Genomic DNA, 21,227 nt, shown 5'->3' on the forward strand with positions numbered 1-21,227 from the left:
GTATAATGCTAAGTGAAACAAGCCCATCAGAGAAAGACAAATACCGTATGATTTCATTCATATGTGGAATTTAAGAAACGAAGCAAAAAACAGAAAAAAAAAAAAGAGACAAACCAAGGAGCAGAGTCTGAACTATAAAGAACAAACAGATGGTTACCAGAGGGGAGGTGGGTTAAGGGCTGGGTGAAATAGGTGAAGGGGAGTAAGAGTACACTTACCTTGATGAACACTGGGTGATATATGGAATTGTGGAATCACTATACTGTACACCTGAAACTAATATAACGCTGTATGTTAACTGCACTGGAATTACAAGTTTTAAAATCTATATGCTGTCATACCCAGGAAGAATCATAAAGATGATTTACTAGTTGTTATAATTCTAACATTCTATTCATCGGGGATGTGCTTTACTATTCTTACTCTCTTCCTTCTTTGGTGCTTTTGTTGTGTTTAAATGTGTCAGGTCAGTAGTGCGGCTGGGACTGGTGACGGCAGGCTTGACAAGACGGGTCTGCTGTTGCCCCCAGTGAGCCACTCCTCTGCTGACTTCCAGGGTTAACTGGATCATACGGTTAATGGCTTGTTGAATGTCATCCAAACTAGGAACCATTACCTGTGCAGAGAAGAAACAAGTTCCTGGTACTGTCAGTACACACCATCCCTCCCTCTGTTTCTCACCAGCCCATCCCCCACTGGGTGGGACAGCCTTAGCTGGCCCAGCGGAAGATTACTTTGAGGAGAGGGAGGTTAAGAAAAGGGAAGACTGTGGACTGTCTCTATCCTGAAGTTTCTATTATTTCCTGTAGACTAAAAGGTCAGGCATAGTACTTGTCATCCTTTTCCTGTGAGGGCGGCTAGATGCGGCCAAAAATTGTGGACTGTGTGTTGGATATCAATGAAGCAAAATAATTGAAGAAGCTATACTGCCAAGGTTCTGACCTCAGATCTTTGAAATGTGCCAAAGAGGCAAAGAAGCTGTCCCTCAGGAGGCCAAGCTGTGTAGATGTAGATGGATATAGATGAGCCACAGATCATTTCTGCCTGGCCATATCCTGTGGCCCATCACAGAATGCACCTCAGTCATCCTGTAGACTTGGAGTTCAGATGCCATTTGGCAGCTGAGACCTGAGACGGTGGTAAAAATAAGTGCCAGGAGAAAGCACAGGGTCCACCTGCTCAGGGCAGAGGCTCTTTCTATCCTGCCATTCTTGGTTACCTCACAGTTGTATGTTTGCTGTAGGGATATGGACTTCTGGGATAAACTATTTAGATAATTTAATGCTTGAAGAAAGAAAAAGCAAGAATGCTTTTCAAGTATTTGCAACTGAGCGCTGAACAGAGATGCTTAACCCATCTATTATACCATCCTTCAACGTACCATGAACTCTGAAGAGTGATTATTTTATAATAGATAAAAATAACATTCTGATTTTTGTTTAATATTGGGATAAAACCAAAAAATACATAGGGGGTGCCTGAGTGGCTCAATCAGTTAAGTGTCTGACTCTTGATTTCGTCTCAGGTCATGATCTCACTGTCTGTGGGATCAAACCCTGCCACCACGAAGCCTGCTTAGGATTCTCTCTCTCCCTTTCTCTCTGTCTCTCCCTCACTTGCCCTCTCTCTCTCTCAAAAATAAATAAATATTTTAAAAATACATAGAGCTGATAAGTTATTCTAAGTGAAAGTTCAGTGGCAGTCCTCTATTTCTTTAAAAATTACCAAAATATCATTATATTAACTTGAATATTAATTATGCTTACCACGTTTGGAATTGCAAGATGTACTTCAGTTTTTATGAAGGAAATAACATCTTCTGATCGCCTTCGTCCATAGTGGCTGTAATAAGATGCACGTTTAAAACTTATAAAACTTAACCTAAAATTTCATAAATACCTTGATTATGCTACCATTTTCAATCCTAAAATTAAAGACTATTTTCAAAATACCAAATTACATTGATAATGTTATTTATAATGAAACCATACTTTTCAGAGAACTAAGAAAACATGTTAATATTATCTGAAATAAAATGTTACTCTCCTATACATTTTCTAGTATTTTAACATTCTCTCTCTCTCTCTCTCTCTCACTCTCTCTGTGTCTTGGTAATAATCACTTAATAATGTTTACTAAATGCACTGCTTGTCCCCAGCTTTGTAACAGATGCCAGACCTGATCACCAACAAAAAGCATATATCTTCATATACTTTCATATATACATGTTTTTTTGCAAGATTACACATGAGGTTTCTGGTCAAAGCCTTCCAAAAACTGCTTTTTAAACAACATACTCATTCTCAGACAGAAGTAAAGACATACAGACACACAAATGCAAGAAATGAAGAACACACATCAGAGTTATAAATTAATTGATTAGCTCCCTCGGCCTTGACCTCTGTCTCCACCCTGGACAAAATTATAATAAACGCTTTATTGCTCTCCATAGCAGGAAATGCTGTCATTACTGAAAAATGACGCATTCCTTTATAAAGATGGGGGGAAATCATAAGTAACACAAAGTTTCCACAGTCCAATGTGAAGACCCAGTGTTACATATTTTTAGAAGGAACTCTTAGAACCAAAGCAAGCAAACAAAGGAGAAAAGGCCTCTAATTCATAGTCCCATTGTGAAATCCAGGATGCAATAATAAAACAAGTGTAAACTATATTTAAAAGAGCACAATCTGAAAACAACAAAGAGTTAAATAAAGTATAAACAGCTGAAGTAATAGAGGCAGTGAATGGCACACTAGGTCATTCAGTAACTTATTTGACAAACTAGTGATTAAAGAATTCTCCAAAATTTCAGATGCAAAATACAGAGACAGATATTACTTAAAGAAATGGCAAGAAAAAATTAAGGAAAAGTAATGTTTATTGAATGCTTAACATATGCCAGGCACTCTTCCAAGCACTTTCCACGAATCTATATATTTCATGCTCACATTAACTATGTGAAGCAGATCTTGTGCTTATTATTTGCATTTTACAGATGAAGAAACCAAGGCAGGGAGAAGCTGAGTAACTTACGGAGGGTCACTCAGCTGAGAGACACTTTACTACCTAGATCCAGCACATGAATCTTACACATGGTCGATTAAAGCACAGCCCTTCTCTCATCTTCAGAAGACACTTGTTTTATCATTGTGAAAAGATTATCTGTGTGCCTGGTAGGATTACTGGGAAGAATTACCTACACCAAAACATACAATTTGTGAATTTCCAGAATAACAGGGAAAATCCTATAAGGATCAAAACAACAGGGTGTCACTTAGAAAACTGGATTAACAGCAGAACCCTCATCTGAAAGTGGAAACAAAAGAAGCCGATAAAACAATATTTTCAGAGTGTGAGAGAGATTGTGATCCCTGCTGACCTAACTAGCATTCATGTGTTACGGTAAGAAAAGGGCATTTTAGACAAAGGAGGATGTTGAAGTATCATGCTCATGTAGATCTTTTCAAAATTTACTTAGTGCTGCAGGACTTGTACATCAACATGGCATAGCAAGTTCAGACTTCAAAAACACTCTTTGTGCCAAATATGTAATAATCATGGATAGAATATAAAGGAAATGAAAATACTCAAATGCAAGGTTAGCATCTCCATGAATCAGAAATGGGTCAGAAACATATCAACAGCATGGCCAGGAGTATGGTTAGGAATTAGGCAGTGACAGTGGAAGGTTGGCTCCTGTGGACTCTAAGGCACTGAAAGCACTCTATATGAGACTAGGCCTCAGCCAGCCCTGCTACCCAAAGCCGGAAACTAAGGTAATGCTCCTCTGCTTGTAAAGAAGCAAAGCAAAACCAAAATACAGCCCATCAACCTACTTCTGGTAGCTACAACATCTCCAAAAGATGTGGGCCTAGGGTGATGAAACAAACCCACATTATCCCCAGGAAGCAATGAAGTCAGACCACTTGTGGGCCCCCTGGCCAAACCTGCCATATCCCTGGTATCTCTTCAGTGGGCAGTTATCATGAGCAAATATGACTTGGGTCTATATTCATGGTTCCCTGGGTCATGGGAGACAAAAGTAAAGCTCCTACATAGAAAGCCAGGGTGGGAGAGAGAAACATAACACACACATACATAGACACACACACACACACACACACACACACACTCCTTTCACTAATGAGGTACTATAAACGAAAACCCCAAAAGGCATAAATAAGTCTTACAGTAAAAAGAGAATGAAAGGAATTAATAATTGAAACAAGAACTCACTCCAGATAAAATCAATGCATATAAGACTCTAAAATAAGTATATTAAGAATATTCAAAGAGAGAAATGAAGGTTATCTTCTCCCAACATAATAAATTACAAAACTAAAAAGGAAGAAATAATACCTGGAAAATAAGAAAAAAAGTATTAATTGAAATATTTAAGATACAATATATGAGATCATCTTTAGACTAGAAACAGAGATACTTGCTCATAATGTAGTCCAGAAAGGCAAAAAGACAAAACACATGACAGAGTAGTTAGGAGACAGAGAGGACAGGCTGAAGACCCCAAGATTTGAGATGACTACATGTCTAGTGTGCCCCAAACAGTTACAGGTTAAATCTGCCCTGACACTTCACTTGGGTTGTACCCCTTCACTCAAAAGAGTATCCTGTTTGGAACAATAAATCATGTGGTCAACCTATTCAACATTCAACTGTTTCCCAGAAGGAACAACTCAAAAGGAAATTGCTGAGGATTTTCCAGGATTAAGGAAAGCTATACACCCTGAAATAGAAAGTGTACTCTGAGAACAAAGCAGGATTAAATAAAGACAAATCCACACAGGGAAAGAGAACTGAATAACATCAAGCATAAAAATGAATCTTTAGTTACAGTTAGTGCAGACTTCTCATCACCACATTATAAGTCAGAAAAAAATGAAATACTTTCAAAGTGCTGAGAGACAAACAAAAACTTTTTATCCACCCAGACTGTCATGAAAATGTGAAAGCAAAATAGGCATTTCTCAGACTTAAAATAAAGAATAAGAGAGTTTACCCCTCATATACGTTGACTAAGGATCCAGTGGGATACAAGAAATACACACGAATCTGGAGGTTTTATAAAATATGCCAGTAAATAAATTATTTTTAAGTGCTCAGAAGAGGGCAAAACTAAAATAACAAGCAGCAATAATGAGGTAGATACCGTTCAGTGTGTAAATCATGCCAAGGCCCTTGTAGTTAGAAATAAGACTAGAAAACTGAAAAACCATTGATAGTACTTCTTTTTTTTTTTTTAACTGGAGCAAAATATTTGTATTCTCAATTTAAGGGTAACTTCTTAAATAACTGAAGTATAGGAAAGAAAATAAGTGGAAAATGGGGTGCCTGGGTGGCTTAGTCGGTTGAGCGTCTTTCACTTAGGTCATGATCTCGCGGTTGTGGGTTCGAGCCTCACATCGAGCTCTGTGCTGACTGCCAGCTCAGAGCCTGGAGCCTCTTTCAGAGTCTGTCACTCCCTCTCTCTCTGACCCTCCCCTGCTCATGCTGTCTCTCTCTCTCTCTTTCTCTCTCCTAGAAATAAATAAAACATTAAAAAAAATTTTTTTAAAAAGGAAAGAAAATAAGCGGAAAATATGATCCACTCCAAAAATAACAGAGATAATAAAATGAACCAAAGAACACAGATACTAAAAAGAAGGCACAAAAGGAAATGTCATAAGTGTAACTATATCAAAAAATTACAATAAATGTAAATAAACTCTATTAAAAGGCAGAGATAATCAGATTGAATTTAAAAATCAAGTATATGATACTTTTAAAAAATAAAACCAAAAATTGCACAATAAGGTTTGAGCAGAGGGCTAAAAAGTGATATACCAAAAAAGCCAGTAAGGCAAAATTAATGACAGACTAAAAAGAACTAGAGGAATTAGGATTAACATGCATAAAGAAATAAAATAAAAATAAAAGATACAGTGCCTTAAGCAAATTTAACTAATATGATCTTGCATACACCTAAAAACATAACCTTAAAACACATAAAACAAGAACTGACCAAAACGGACAGATAGTGTCAAATTCACAATCACATTGGGAGATTATAACAGTGTGATTAAATTAAAATTCAGCCATGATTAGTCAATGAGTAAATGTAACAAAAATGTGCAAGACTTTTACACAGAGAATCATAAAACTTCATTGAGAAATAGTAAAAGAAGACTTAAGTGGAGAGGTAATCATGATTCTGGATGGAAGAGTCAATACCGTAAAGATGCTAATTCTGACCAAATCGATCTGTAGATTCAATAATTTATAACAATCAGTAATTTATAAAATTCAGTAATTTATATAATCCTCTCAGACTCTCAAATTCAGAGAGCAAACTGAGGGTTGATGGGGGGTGAGGGAGAGAGGAAAGTGGGTGACGGGCACTGAGGAAGGCACTTGTTGGGATGAGCACTGGGTGTTTTATGGAAGCTAATTTAACAATCAATTATATTTAAAAAATATATACATATATATTATCTTCTCAAAGAAAAAAGTAATTTTTCAACAACTTTTGTTTGGTTAACTAACTCTACAGAAAAAAATACACTGGCCTCCTACCTCACAAAATCACAAAAATCAGAATCATGTGGATTAAATCCCTAAATGTAAAAGACAAAAGTATAACATTTTAGAAGACATAATGAAGTAAGGAAAGATTTCTTTTAAGATACATAAAAGTCATAAGGAAAAGATCAAGGAATATTTTCAAGAAAAGACTGATAAACCTGAATACTTTAAACTCAGCAGAAGATACCATAAAGAGAATGAAAAAAACAGGAACGACTGGGAGAAGATATCTGCTACATTATCATCAACAAAGTAATATATTGAGAACATTCATAAATAAGTCAAATCCAATAGAAAAATGGGCAAAAAAGAAAGAAATGAAGAAAAGAAGACAACCTAAGCCAAAGTAAGACAAGACAAAAGGAAAAAAAGGAACACAAACTTCAAGGAAAAGAAGGCATAAATAACTCATAGCCATGAAAATATGTTCAACCTCAACAGCAACCAAGAAAATGATTATTTAAGTCCCAGTGAGATGAGATTTCACACCCCATTTTTCGTAAGAATTTTTTAATTGAGCAATACCAATTGTGTGCAAGCATGGGGAGTCATGGGGACTCTCATGCTGGACAATGCATGGTTAAATGAGGTATGCACATAACCCATGGCCCAACCATTCCATTCTTTTTTTTTCTTTTTTTCTTGTCTTAATGTTTTATTTATTTCTAGGAGAGAGAGAGAGACAGAGAGAGAGACAGCGTGAGCAGGGGAGGGTCAGAGAGGGAGGGAGATACAGACTCTGAAATAGGCTCCAGGCTCTGAGCTGGCTGTCAGCACAGAGCCCGACACGGGGCTCGAACCCACGAACCGCGAGATCATGACCTAAGCTTAACCGACTAAGCCACCCAGGCGCCCCCCAACCATTCCATTCTTAACAGCTGTAGCAAGAGACAGGTACAAAAATGTTTTTACACAGGATTTATTCAGAATAGCTCAAACTGGAAACTACCCAAATGACCATCACCAATAGAATAAACAGACTATGTACACTCTAACTATATAGAAGTGAAAACAAATTATATCAACATAGATGAGTCTCAAAAATATAATACTGAAAACAGTTTAAATACAGGCAAAATTAAATGATACTTTGATTAGAGATACAAACTTGGAAAACTGTAAGGAAAACTAAGACAATAATAAGTATGAAGTTCAGAATAGCGGTTACTACATATGGGTGAGCAGAGAAAGGACTGATAAGGGGACCACTGGTGTTCAATGTTCTTTGTCTTGACCTGGAGTTTAGGAACATAACTGTTCATTTGATCACTATTCTTACAGTATTACACATATATTTTCATATAGTCTTTTTCATAAATGTTATACTTTAAATAAAAAAATTTTTAATTTATCAAAATAAGAGGTAATATTAGTATTGTTATGATAGCATTACCACACTTATTTAGCATATTTTCAACTTGCCTTGAAACAAATATTCTTCTTTTCATTGTGTCCAAAGATAACCGTGTAGCTTTTTGAAGACTGTCAAGTAATTGATGAGAGAAAAAAGCATAGACCTCTTTACATTCCTGTAACAAGAAATTATATTAAAAGTTGGGTTCAGGGCACCTCGGTGGCTCAGTTGATTAAACATCTGACTCTTGATTTCAGCTCAGGTCATGATCTCACAGTTTGTGGGATTGAGCCTCACGTCAGGCTCTGTGCTGAGATCACGGAGCTTGGAATTCTCTCTCTCCCTCTCTCTCTGACCCTCCCCTGCTCATGTGCTTCTTGTCCCCTCCCCCCCAAAAATAAATAAATAAACTTAAAAAATAAAATTGGAGTCAAGATGGTGGCATGGCAAGATCAACTCCCCCACCATGGCATCACAGCAGTCATAGCCATATCCTACAGCCAGACTGCCAAGTCTACCCACCACTGTGCCACAACCACAGCCCTGCCACAACAGAAGGGCACACAGAGCACACATAAGGGACACCCAGCTCTGATGAGAGGAGACTGAAATTCTGGGCATAAGACCACTCCTTTAAGATTGTGAGATGTAGATGAATAATCTGATACATAAAAACAAACACAAGAGGGGCACCTGGGTGGCTCAGTCGGTTAGGCATCCGACTTCAGCTCAAGTTATGATCTCATGCTTCATGGGTTCAAGCCCCACATCCAGCTCTGTGCTGACAGCTCAGAGGTTGGAGCCTGCCTCATATTCGGTGTCTCCCTTTCTCTCTGCCTCTCCCCCTCTTGCGTTCTCTCTCTCTTAAATAAATAAATACATAAATACATAAAACATAAAAAACAAACAAACAAAAAAGAAACAAACACAAGAGAACTGGCAAATGAGGAGATAGAGGACTATGTTCCAAACAAAAGAACAAGAAAAAAACCTCAGAAAAAGAACTAAATGAAACAGAGATAAGCAAGCTACCTGATAAAGAATGTAAGTAATGGAGTGCAAGTAACAGTCATAAAGATGCTCACCAAACTTGGGAGAAGAATGGATGAACACATGAGAACTTCAAGAGAGAGAGAGAAAATATAAGAAAGTACCAAAGAGAAGTTACAACTGAACTGAAAAATACACTAGAGGGGTTCAACAGCAGACTGGGTGAAGTAGAAGAACAAATCAATGAGCTGGAAGGCAAAGCAGTGGAACTCACCCAAAGCAGCAAAATGAAAACAGAAGTAAGAAAAACAAAAATACCCTAAGGGACTTTTGGGAAAATATCTTGTGGGAAAAGTGCTTATAGGAATTCCATGAGGATAAGAGAGAGAAAGATCCAGAAAAAAATTATTTAAAGGCTAAAAACTTCCCTAGTCTGAAGAAGGAATCAGACATTCATGTGCATAAAGCACAGAGTTCCAAATAAGATGAACTCACAAAGATATCCACATCAAGACACATTATTATTAGAATGATAAAAGTCAGGGCGCCTGGGTGGCTCAGTCAGTTGAGCATCCAACTCTTGATTTTGGCTCAGGTCATGATCTCAGGGTCATGGGATCGAGCCCCACGTCAGGGTCCATGCTGCCCCTCTCCCCCATTTGCACTCTCTCTCTTTCTGAATTAAAAAAAATTTTTTTAATGACAAAAATTAAGGATAAAGAGGGGTGTCTGAGTGGCTCAATTGGTTAAACATCAACATTGGCTCAGGTCATGATCTCATAGTTCATGAGTTTAAGCCCTGCACCAGGTTCTGTGCTGACAGCTCGGAGCCTTGGAGCCTGCTTCAAATTCTGTGTCTCCCTTTCTCTCTGACCCTCACTCACTCATGCTCTGTCTCTCTCTCTCTCAAAAATAAATAAACATTAAATTTTTTTAAGTCATCCTTGTTACAAAATAACAACTTGTTACATACAAGGAAAACCCCATTAGGCAATCAGATTTTTCAGCAGAAACTTTATAGGCCAGAAGGAAGTGGCATGACATATTCAAAGAGCTGAAAGGAGAAAAAAAACTTCCAAACAAGAATTCTCTAGGTGGCAAGATTATCATTCAGAATTTAAGGAGAGATTAATAGCTTTCCAGTTAAGCAAAAGCTATTCACCACTACACTGACCCTAAAGAAATGTAAAAGGGATTTGATTATGTTAAAAAATATTGGCACTAATTAATAATAACAAAACATATGGAAGTAAAAATCTCACTGGAAAAGGAAAATATATAATAAAAGTAGTGGGCCACTGACTTATAAAAAGTTTTGAACTGTGTTTAAATTATGTTGCTGTCAATTTTTTTTACAAATAGTTTATTGTCAAGTTGGTTTCCATATAACACCCAGTGCTCACCCCCACAAGTGCCCCCCTCCATGTCCATCTCCCCCCCCACCCATCCATCAGGCCTCAGTTTGTTCTCAGCATTCAAGAGTCTCTCATGGTTTGCCTTTCTCCCTTTCCCTCACCATTTCCCCCCTTCTTCTCCCCCATGGTCCTCCGTTAAGTTCCTCCTAATCCTCCTATACGTGCAAACATACGATATTTGTCCTTCTCTGCCTGACTTATTTAGCTATGTTGCTGTCAATTTTAAAAAGACGGCAATTCAAATGGGATATGTTATGTAAATCTCAAAGTAACCACAAAGCAAAATACAAAGAAAATGAGAAAGGAGACTAAACAGAACACTAAACAAAGTCATCAAACCACAAGAGAAGAGGGAAAAAGGAGAAAGGAACAGAGAGAAGTTACAAAAATAGCCAGAAAGCAATTAACAAAATGGCAATAAGTATATTCTAATCAACAAATATTTTAAATGAGGGGCACCTGGGTGGCTCAGTCAGTTAAGTCACTATGAAAAAATTAAGAATATAGCCACCATATGACCCAGCTTTTTCACTTCTGGGTATTTGTCCCCAAAATATGAAATCACTATTCTAAAAAGATATATGCACCCCTATGTTTACTGCAGCATTATTTATAATAGCCAAGATATGGAAACAGCCTAAATGTCCACTGATAGATAAGTGGATAAAGAAGATATGGTATATTTATAGAGTGGAATGCTACTCAGCCTTAAAAAAGAATGAAATCTTGCCATTTGTGACAACATGGATGGACCTTGAGGGGATTATTACTTAGCAAAGTAAGCCAGACAAAGAGAGAGAAATACCATATAATTTCACTCACATTTGAAATCAAATAAAACAAATAAACAAAACAAATAAACACAATAAAACAAAAACAAATGCATAAATACAAAGAACAGACCAGTGGTTACCAGAGGGAAAGGGAGTTGACAAGTAGATGAAATGGGTAAAGGGAGTCAACTGTATGATGATGGACAGTAATGAGACTTGTGGTGGTGATCACTTAGTAGTGTATACAGATGTCAAATTATAAAGCTGTACACCTGGAAATAAAATCTTTTAAAAAGGAAATACTATTAAATCCAGTGTAAAAAATAAGAACTCTAACACCCCAAAGCAATAATGCAATATTAGAAGTGACATGTGAAGGTAAATAATAAACTATACAATTTTAATTATATTATAGAAATAATTTCAATCATAACTTACCTGTGTATTTTTAAACAAATAACAATATTTCAATAACTGCATTTCATAAACATCCTAGTAAACCGTAAGATCTATTCAAAGCCAGAGTTCAAAAACACTTTATTCAGGGGTGCTTGGGTGGCTCAGTCAGTTAAGCATCTGACTTCAGCCAGGTCATGATCTTTTTTTTTTAATTTTTTTTTTTTAAATGTTTTATTCATTTCTAGCAGAGAGAGAGACAGCGTGAGCAGGGGAGGGTCAGAGAGAGAGGGAGTCACAGACTGAAACAGGCTCCAGGCTCTGAGCTGGCAGTCAGCACAGAGCCCGACACGGGGCTAGAACCCACAAACCGCGAGATCATGACCTAAGCGAAAGTCGGACGCTCAACCGACTAAGCCACCCAGGCGCCCCAAGCCAGGTCATGATCTTGTGGTTTGTGAGTTTGAACCCTGCATCAGGGTCTGTGCTAACAGCTCAGAGCCTGGAGTCAGCTTCAGATTCTGTGTCTCCCTCTCTCTCTCTCTGCTCTTCCCTGTTCACGCTCTGTCTGTCTCTCTCTCAAAAATAAATGGACATATTTAAAAACCACTTTTTTTGAAATAATCTTGGTTTGCTCAATCCTCAATAATTGGCCCACTTATTAAATGTGGAACATTTCTTAATGGTTGGGGGTATGGGCATAAGTTTTTATCTTACAAAAAGCTCAGCTTATGGCGAGGATGTGGAGAAACGGGAACACTGTTGGTGGGAATGCAAACTGGTGCAGCTGCTCTGGAAAAGAGTGTGGAGGTTCCTCAAAAAATTAACACTAGAACTCCCCTATGACCCAGCAATAGCACTACTAGGAATTTACCCAAGGGATACAGGAGTGCTGATGCATAGGGGCACATATACCCCAATGTTTAAAGCAGCGCTTTCAACAATGGCCAAATTATGGAAAGAGCCTAAATGTCCATCAACTAATGAATGGATAAAGAAGATGTGGTTTATATATACAATGGAATACTACTTGGCAATGAGATAGAATGAAATTCTTCCACTTGCAGCAATGTGGATGGAACTGGAGAGTATTATGTTAAATGAAATAAGTCAGTCAGAGAAAGACAGATATCATATGTTTTCACTCATGCAGATCTTGAGAAACTGAATAGAAGACCATGGGGGAAGGGAAGGGGAAGAAATAGTTACAAAAAGAGAAGAAGGGAGACAAACCATAAGAGACTCTTAAACATAGAGAAAAAACTGAGGGTTGATGGGGGGCGGAGAGAGGGGAAAATGGGTGATGGACATTGAAGAGGGCACTTGTTGGGATGAACACTGGGTGTTGTATGTAAGCGATGAATCACGGGAATCTACCCTCAAAGCCAAGAGCACAGTGTATGTTAGCCAACTTGACAATAAATTATATTTAAAAATAAATAAAAGATTCCACATTAAAATGAAAAAAATAAAATAAACAAAAAGCTCAGTTTAGAGGATAAATGTATTTTTTTAATGTACAGTACCAAAATATATGGGATAAAACTTCCACCATCCTGGGACCATGGTTTGCCCCTTTGTCTAAGTCCTTCTTTCCCTCCAGAGGAGTCGCCAAGTTCATTGGTCAGAACACAGAACAAGTATTGAGTCTGGGCAGGGATGTGGGCCCCAGGTCTTGCCTGCACAGTGAGTCACACCTCCAGGGCCAGGCTCTGGCCATAATGCTCTTCTCTGCTCTACACACTGCTCCTCTGAGACGAGGTGGACCACCCAGGTTGAGTAGGGTCAGAAGGCAAGGTTATCAGGCACAATCAAAGAGGAATATGATGAGGCTGGTGAATTACTAGCTAAAACACAGGCATGACAGAATCAGATTTTTATGTCAGATAGACCATTCTGGCAGCACCGTGGAGGATGATGGATCGGAGAGACAGAGACTATGTAGGAAATGACTGTACTAATGCAGCTCCAAGTGATCTCCCAACTGAAGAGACTTTGATGATAATCAGACTTGCTCTAGGAGCCCTGGCCAGTGTCAAAGGGAACAAAATTGGAAGAGAAGGAATGAGGAACCTGGGTGGTTCAGTTGGCTGAGTGACCAACTTCAGCTCAGGTCATGATTTCCTGGTTTGTGAGTTTGAGCCCCACATCCAGCACACTGCTGTGAGCCTGTCAGTGCAAAGCCTGCTTCAGATCCTCCATTCCTCTCTCTCTGTCCCTCCCCTGCTTGCACTCTCCCAAAATTAAATAAATATTTTTTTAAAAAGGAAGAGAAGGATGGCTGGCATGGGCATACACTTCCTCACTCCAGCTGACTCCTACTGCTTGATAATGGCTGCCTGGAGCATGGTACTGAGAAGAAATCAGCAGCTAAAATCTATTCAGCTGGGAAGTGCTTCTCTATCCATTGATGATGTCCTTCTTGCCGAAGAAGGTGAAAGTAGAACAGATGTGTGCTACTTAAGAGTGTGTGTTACCCTAAAGGAGAAAGCAGGAAACAACCTCCTTGACCTCCACCGCAGCAACTTCTTGCTTGACACATCCCCAAAAGCAAGGGAATCAAGAGCAAAACTAAACGATTGGGACCTCATCAAGATTAAAAGCTTCTGCACAGCAAAGGAAACAGCCCACAAAACTAATAGGCAACCAACAGAATGGGAAAAGATAGTTGCAAATGATATATCAGATAAAGGGATAATATCCAGAATCTATAAGGAACTCACCAAACTCCACACCCGAAAAACAAACAACCCAGTGAAGAAATGGGCAGAAGATATGAACAGACACTTCTCCAAAGAGGACATCCAGATGGCCAACAGACACATGAAACGATGCTCAGCATCCCTCCTCATCAGGGAAATACAAATCAAAACCACACTGAGATACCACCTCACGCCAGTCAGAGTGGCTAAAATGAGCAAATCAGAGAACTCTAGATGCTGGCGAGGATGTGGAGAAACGGGCACCCTCCTACACTGTTGGTGGGAATGTAAACTGGTACAGCCCCTCTGGAAAACAGTGTGGAGGTTCCTCAGGAAACTAACAATAGAACTCCCTTATGACCCAGCAATAGCACTGCTAGGAATTTACCCAAGGGATACAGAAATGCTGAGGCATAGGAGCACATGTACCCCAATGTTCATAGCAGCACTCTCCACAATAGCTAAAACATGGAAAGAGCCTAAGTGTCCATCAACAGATGAATGGATCAAGAAGATGTGGTTTATCTATACCATGGAATACTACATGGCAATGAGAAACAATGAAATCTGGCCATGTGTAGCAACATGGATGGACCTTGAGGGTGTTATGCTGAGCGAAATAAGTCAGGCAGAGAAGGACAAATATCATATGTTTGCACGTATAGGAGGATTAGGAGGAACTTGACGGAGGACCAAGGGGGAGAAGAAGGGCGGAAATGGTGGGGGAAAGGGAGAGAGGCAAACCATGAGAGACTCTTGAATGCTGACAAAAACTGAGGACTGATGGATGTGGGGGGGAGGGGGGATGGGCATGGAGGAGGGCACTTGTGGGGATGAGCACTGAGTGTTATGTGGAAACTAATTTGACAAACTATTTGTTAAAAAAAAAAGAGTGTGTTAAAGATGTAAAATAGAGAAAGAAGGAAAAGAAGATGCATGTGAGGGATTAAAAGAGAGCTGGCAGAAGTAAGAGAAAGCAGGGATTAGCACACATGTGGGAGCATCATTTAGAAATGAGGCATGACAGGAGGGGTGAGGCTTAGAAAGGAACAAGAAAACTCATGAGTCCTTCTCAACCTTCACTCTCAATACATCTCAACACAGTGTGAAAATCTCCCCACACAGGGTTTCTTCTGGAGAGGAGTCCACAGGCTATCTGCAGTGCTAGTGAAATATGCAGATCCTTGGGGCCCAAATGAATCAAAATCTGGCCTTGCAATATAGGTAACTCTATTAAATACAGTATCTAAAAACATCTTGAGTCAAATGGATTCTTTTTTTTTTTTTGGTAGAAACTATGCAGATTTATTCCAAATTTATCACCTACAGATACTTAACTACATAGCCAAACTTGCTTATCCATTATTCCCCAAAAATGTCCCATATGTCTCCATCTCTAAGCCTTGTTTATACAATGTATAAATGTATTCCCAAATATATATTAAGTGACTACCATGTGCTGAGTCAAATGGATTCTTATGACAATCCCAGAAGTATGACATTTACTATATAAGAAAACATGGTCAATCACAATAAAGGGAGATAATTAATTATAACTATACTGGCAGAATCACGTTAAAAGGTGATAGTGTTGGGGAAAGCTAGAAGGATTGCTGTATCTTGCCAGAGCCTACAGTGTAGCATCGAAAATTATGTATTCTGGATTTTGTTATAAGTCCAGATTGGCTATAAGTCCATACAGGCTGGCTGCAGAACTGCCTGGAGGAAGCACTAGTCAGGGTCATCTATAATCCAAAGAGTCATAATTCTAATAAACTGTGTGAGGTTATTTCATAGTAAATACCTTCTTAAATTCATCTTCTTTATCATTAACAGCAACCTCAGGGATGATATTAGTGTCATAATCAGTGTTTTCACCCTCTTCTGTTTCACTTCCAAAGACAACATGTTTCCTCTGTTCTGTAGATAAAGATAAAATAAAACCATAACCTTTAGTGTTGAGCATTTTGTTTATTCCATACCACAAAACTTCTTAGGAAACCCTTCGCTAAAAGTTCTTAATTAGAGATGCCTGGGTGGCTCCATCAGTTAAGTGTCTGACTTTAGCTAGGTCTGTGGGTTTGAGCCCTGTGTTTGGGCTCTGTGCTGACAACTCAGAGCCTGGAGCCTGCTTCAGATTCTGTGTCTCCCTCTGCCTCTCCTCCACTCATCTTGCTCTCTTTCTCTCTCTCTCAAAAATAATTAAACATTTAAAAAATTAAAAGTTCTTTATTAAAAATTTAAGACTTGTTTCTGTAGGAATCATCTTTGAATTCAATTTAAATCACTCATCTCAATAGAATCATAATTCTACAAAGAAATGTACTCTTTAAATATGCTGCATCTTAAAATTAATAAATAAAATATGCTGCATCTTAGTATATAGAATTAAGAAATAATTTGGGGCATCTGGAAAGCTCAAGTCTTAAGTGTCTGACTCTTGATTTCAGTTCAGGTCATGATCTCACAGTCGTGAGATGGAGTCCTACATCAGGCTCTGCACTGGGCATGGAGCCTGCTTAGGATTCTCTCTCTTCCTCTCTGTCTGCCCCTCCCCACCTCATAAAAATTTTAAGAGCATTTTACATATTATCTTTCTAAAATATGTGTTTACCTTTTGAGTACTCTAATTTAATGAGCTGATTTTTGGGGGTTTTGACACTGCTGAAGAAAGCTAATTAGGTGGAAAAATTTTATGAGAAAGAAGATATTCTGTCAATACTTATTTAAACTCATAGTTTCTTAGCCTTGGCACTATTTTTTAAAAAATATTTATTTATTTTTGAGAGAGAGAGAGTATGTGTGTGTGTGACTGGGGGAGGCACAGAGAAAGGAAGATACAGAATCTGAAGCAGGCTCCAGGATCTGAACTGTAGCACAGAGCCTGACATGGAGCTTGAACTCATGAACTGTGAGATCATGAACTTAGCTGAAGTCAGACACTTCACCGACTGGGCCACCCGTACACCCCAGCACTATTTTTTTAAATTTTATTTAAATCCAAGTTACTTAACATATAGTGTAATAATGGTTTCAGAAATAGAATTCAGTGATTCATCACTTAGATACAACACCCACTGCTTATCCCAACAAGGGCCCCCCTTAATGTTCATCACCCATTAAGCCCATTCCCCAACCAATTTCCCTCCAGCAACCCTCAGTGTGTTGTCTGTATTCAAGAGTCTGTTACGGTTTGACTTTCTCTCTGTACTTATCTTATTTTTCCATCCCTTCCCCTATGTTCATCTGTTGTGTTTCTTAAATTCCACAGATGAATGAAATCATGTGACATTTATCTTTCTCTGACTGACTTATTTCATTTAGCATAACACACTCTAGTTCTAACCATTCCATCCATGTTGTTGCAAATGGCAAGAGTTCATTCTTAGCAGTCTTGATATTCTTGGTTACTGAAGGCTGTCCTGTGCCCTGTAGGATTGTCACCAGCACCCCTGACCTCTACCCACTAGATGCCAATAACATCCCCCATGCTGCACAATGACCAAAAATGTCTCCAGACATTTTAGAATGCTGTGCTAGAAAGAAAGAGAGAGAGAGAGAGAGAGACAGACAGACAGACAGACAGAGGAGATTAACATGGCAAGCCTGAGACTGCTTATAACATTGGTCCTGATTCCCACTATTCTCTAGCTGATAAAAAGGGCTCACGTTGCCTAAGCAGTTTCTGCAAATGACGTGGTATATGCTGAGCACATGCTTTCCCCCAGGGAGTCTGGAATTGTGATACCCACTAAGCAAAAGGCACCCATCTGAAAACATATCTATAACTCTTGTGATTCAAATTTCAGAACTAGCAAAATTACCTGGTGACGGTTTTGCTGCTTTTCCACTGTCCTTAACTTCATAAATAGTTTCAAATATTGATATAAGTTCTTTGACTGCTTCTTCCACATGCTTACTTTTATGGTTTAGAACCTCAGCCCATTCTTTTGTGTATGTCTATTAAAAAAAGCAATGACTATTAATTTACAGATGCTTAAAAATACTGTGAAACTTATTCATGTAACTTTAATTTATAAAACTGTAATTAACAGCACTTGAAAATAACTAGAGTTAGTTGCCAATAGCATCATGTTTCAGATCCTAGACTCTCAATGGCTAAAGGCATACCTACTAAGGCCCAAGCATAGAAAAAGAGGAGAGAAAAAGAAAAACTTATCTGACTCAATCACACATAAACATCTACCTTCACATTTATATGGTGAAAAGAAAGAAGGCAGGGGTGCCTGGCTGGCTCTGTCAGTAGAACATACCACTCTTAATCTTGGGGTATGAGTTCAAGCCCTGTGTTGGCGGTAGAAGGAAAGAGAGAGAGAGAGAGAGAGGGAGGGAGGGAAGGGAGGGAGGAAGGAAGGAAGAAAAACTAAGAAAGAAAGAAAGAAAGAAAGAAAGAAAGAAAGAAAGAAAGAAAGAAAGAGGGAAGGAGGGAGGTAAGGGAGGGAGGGAGGAAGGAAGGAAGGAAGGAAGGAAAACTAAGAAAGAAAGAAAGAACGAAAGAAAGAAAGAAAGAGGGAAGGAGGGAGGTAAGGGAGGGAGGGAGGAAGGAAGGAAGGAAGGAAGGAAGGAAAATTAAGAAAGAAAGAAAGAAAGAGAGAGAGAGAGAGAAAGAAAGAAAGAAAGAAAGAAAGAAAGAAAGAAAGAAAGAAGAGAAGTTAAGAAAAGAAAGAAAAAAGAAGGCTGAAAGACAGGAGAGATAATGATGTCAAAAGTTGAAAATAAGAAGTTTTAAAAAAAAGACAATCCAAAGTGTTGCTTTGAGATTCAAACGAGATAAGGTTTTTAAGTGGGCATAGTGCTCACTTACAACAGGCATCAATTTAAGAGCTTTATGTGTATTAACTCATTTAATTAAATGACAACTGCTTGGGATGGGTAATATTACTGTCCCCATTTCACAGATTAGAAAACAGGCTCAGAAAGAATCAGAAACTCGTCCAAAATCACATAGCAGGTGGTAAACGTAGGTGTTTAAAACCAGCATTGTCTGATTTAAAAGTCTGTGCTCAGCTTTCCTGAACTTTTTGAATAGGTTTTGAGAGGAAGTTTACAATTCCAAAAAGGCAGAAAATGGATTCGTGGTTGCCTAGGGCTGGAGGAATTGAGATTAAATTGTGTTCTAAATGTTCTAAAATTGTGGTGATGGCTGTACAACTCCATGAATAAACTCAAACCATGGAATTGTACGCTTTAAATGGGTAAAATTGTATGGTGTGGGAACCACATCTTCATCAAGTTATTACAAATAATAATCCCTGCCAGAAACCACCTGCGCTAGGAATTGGGGGAAAGCAAATGGAGGTGGGAAATGAAAGATGAGAAAGTGAAGACAGCACACATGAGACGCTGGCGAAGTTTGGTTGGGAACGAGAAGTAAAGGGAGATGTGGGGAAGTTTTTGTTTGTTGGCAAGGAAAAGATAATCTAGCACATTAGACAGCGAGGGGGAGGGGTCCGGTGGAAGGGACAAAGTTGAAGATCTAGAAGAAAGGGAAGAAGACTCTGGGAAGAAGGTTGCCAGGAGGGGAAGAAGGTGGGAGATCTAGAGCCCCTCTGGAGGACTTAGATTTTGAAGAGGTGGAAAACTTTCTCCATGGGCCATTCTTAGAACTCAGTGAAGAACAGACTGAAAGACTGAGGGGCAGTCCAGGGACAGACTGGAAGACAGTCAAAATGATTTTCTTTCTCTTTTTTCTTTTTAACTTGAGATACAATTCATAATGTAATAGCACAAAAGTACCCTTGTAGAGTGTATAATTCATTGGTTTTTGGTATAGTCACAGAGCTGCACAACCATTGCTGCTATCTAATTCCAGATCATTTTCATCTCCCCCAACCCCGCAAAGAACTCCCACAACCTATTAGCAGTCTCTCCTCATCACCCATCTCCACAGACCTGGCAGCCACTAATCTACTTTCTGTCTCCATGGAGCCAAGTTGATTTTGTTGAAATGACTTTTAATACCCTTCAGTGTATTTACCACTTTTCCTATCATAACTTGAATCATATTTCCCTGATTTTTTATTCCATTTGTATACCTATCGAGAATCAGATATGTCAGGCAGGGTTCAGTCAGGAAAATTGATGCCACACCAGCTATTTTAACCAACAGAATGAGAGGATTTAATACAGACAATTGGTAAAACAACTGTTAAAGGACCAAAAAAAAAAAAAAAAAAAAAGGTGAAAGGAGATGCAGAGGTCACACGGAGAGTTACTGCAAGAAGCAGCTTCCGTACCTGGGGAGTGTGAGAGTGAAGGCAAGAGGCTAAGGGATTTAGAGCTGGAGCTGGGAAGTGAGGGAGCTGCCCAGCTGGTGCTACTGCCTCAGGAGCTCAGAGCAGGACCTAATGGTGTTGGTACATCTGAGAAGCACAAGAAGCTGGACCTGGAAGAGCTGGAAAAAGCTAGAACCTAGGATTGCCACTGCCAGTCAAGATAGGTTGTCTGACTGTATTGGGAACAGGAAGAAAAACAGCAAAGAGCAAGTCCCTTCCTTCTCCTCCACCCTCCTTCCAGCACCACGATGGGCAAAGCCTAAATGGGAGTCAGCTGGCCAAAGATAAATGCAGTTTGCAGAGTCCCAGCCTCAGCATTATAGAGCAAAAGATCCGATTTGAAGCCTGTGGATGATAGCTTTTTAATAATGAACTTAATCTAATTCTACAACCATGGTTAGATGCTCCAAACCAAGGACCATTTCCCTGCCTGCAAATACCTCTGGTGCCCAAATATGGTCTGAAACCACTGGTTGGCCCAAACTAACCTCCCACTCACTCCCACATTAGCATTATGTGTGCATGTTTCTAAAAGTTAATTCTGTCCAGAGTATTACCAGACATGCCCCGTCATTTTAAATCTTACTCCGCCTTCACTATAATGGCCCACCTGATGGCAGGTTTGTGGAAAGGCAGCCCACATATCACTAGACCTTAGATACCTCTGATCCAAGTCACTGGGGCATATTGATTGGCAAAACACTTCAAAATTCCACCTC

At 39.0% G+C, this 21,227-nt stretch overlaps 1 protein-coding gene across 1 annotated transcript in view; it reads right to left on the reverse strand.

Annotated features, from left to right (window-relative positions):
• Window positions 1-21,227, reverse strand: part of DNAH8 (dynein axonemal heavy chain 8) — a 318,105-nt gene that overhangs the window by 232,711 nt on the left and 64,167 nt on the right. Inside the window, exons 18-22 of the mRNA XM_039235325.1 lie at window positions 18,037-18,172; window positions 16,017-16,132; window positions 8,005-8,111; window positions 1,767-1,842; window positions 424-616 (exon numbers count right to left, since the gene is read on the reverse strand). Of these exons, the coding sequence (XP_039091256.1) occupies window positions 424-616; window positions 1,767-1,842; window positions 8,005-8,111; window positions 16,017-16,132; window positions 18,037-18,172 (628 nt within the window). The remainder of the gene's footprint in view (window positions 1-423; window positions 617-1,766; window positions 1,843-8,004; window positions 8,112-16,016; window positions 16,133-18,036; window positions 18,173-21,227) is intronic.

This window comes from Hyaena hyaena, unplaced genomic scaffold (assembly GCF_003009895.1).
Source record: "Hyaena hyaena isolate Hyena2069 unplaced genomic scaffold, ASM300989v1 scaffold_96, whole genome shotgun sequence".
NCBI lineage: Eukaryota > Metazoa > Chordata > Mammalia > Carnivora > Hyaenidae > Hyaena > Hyaena hyaena.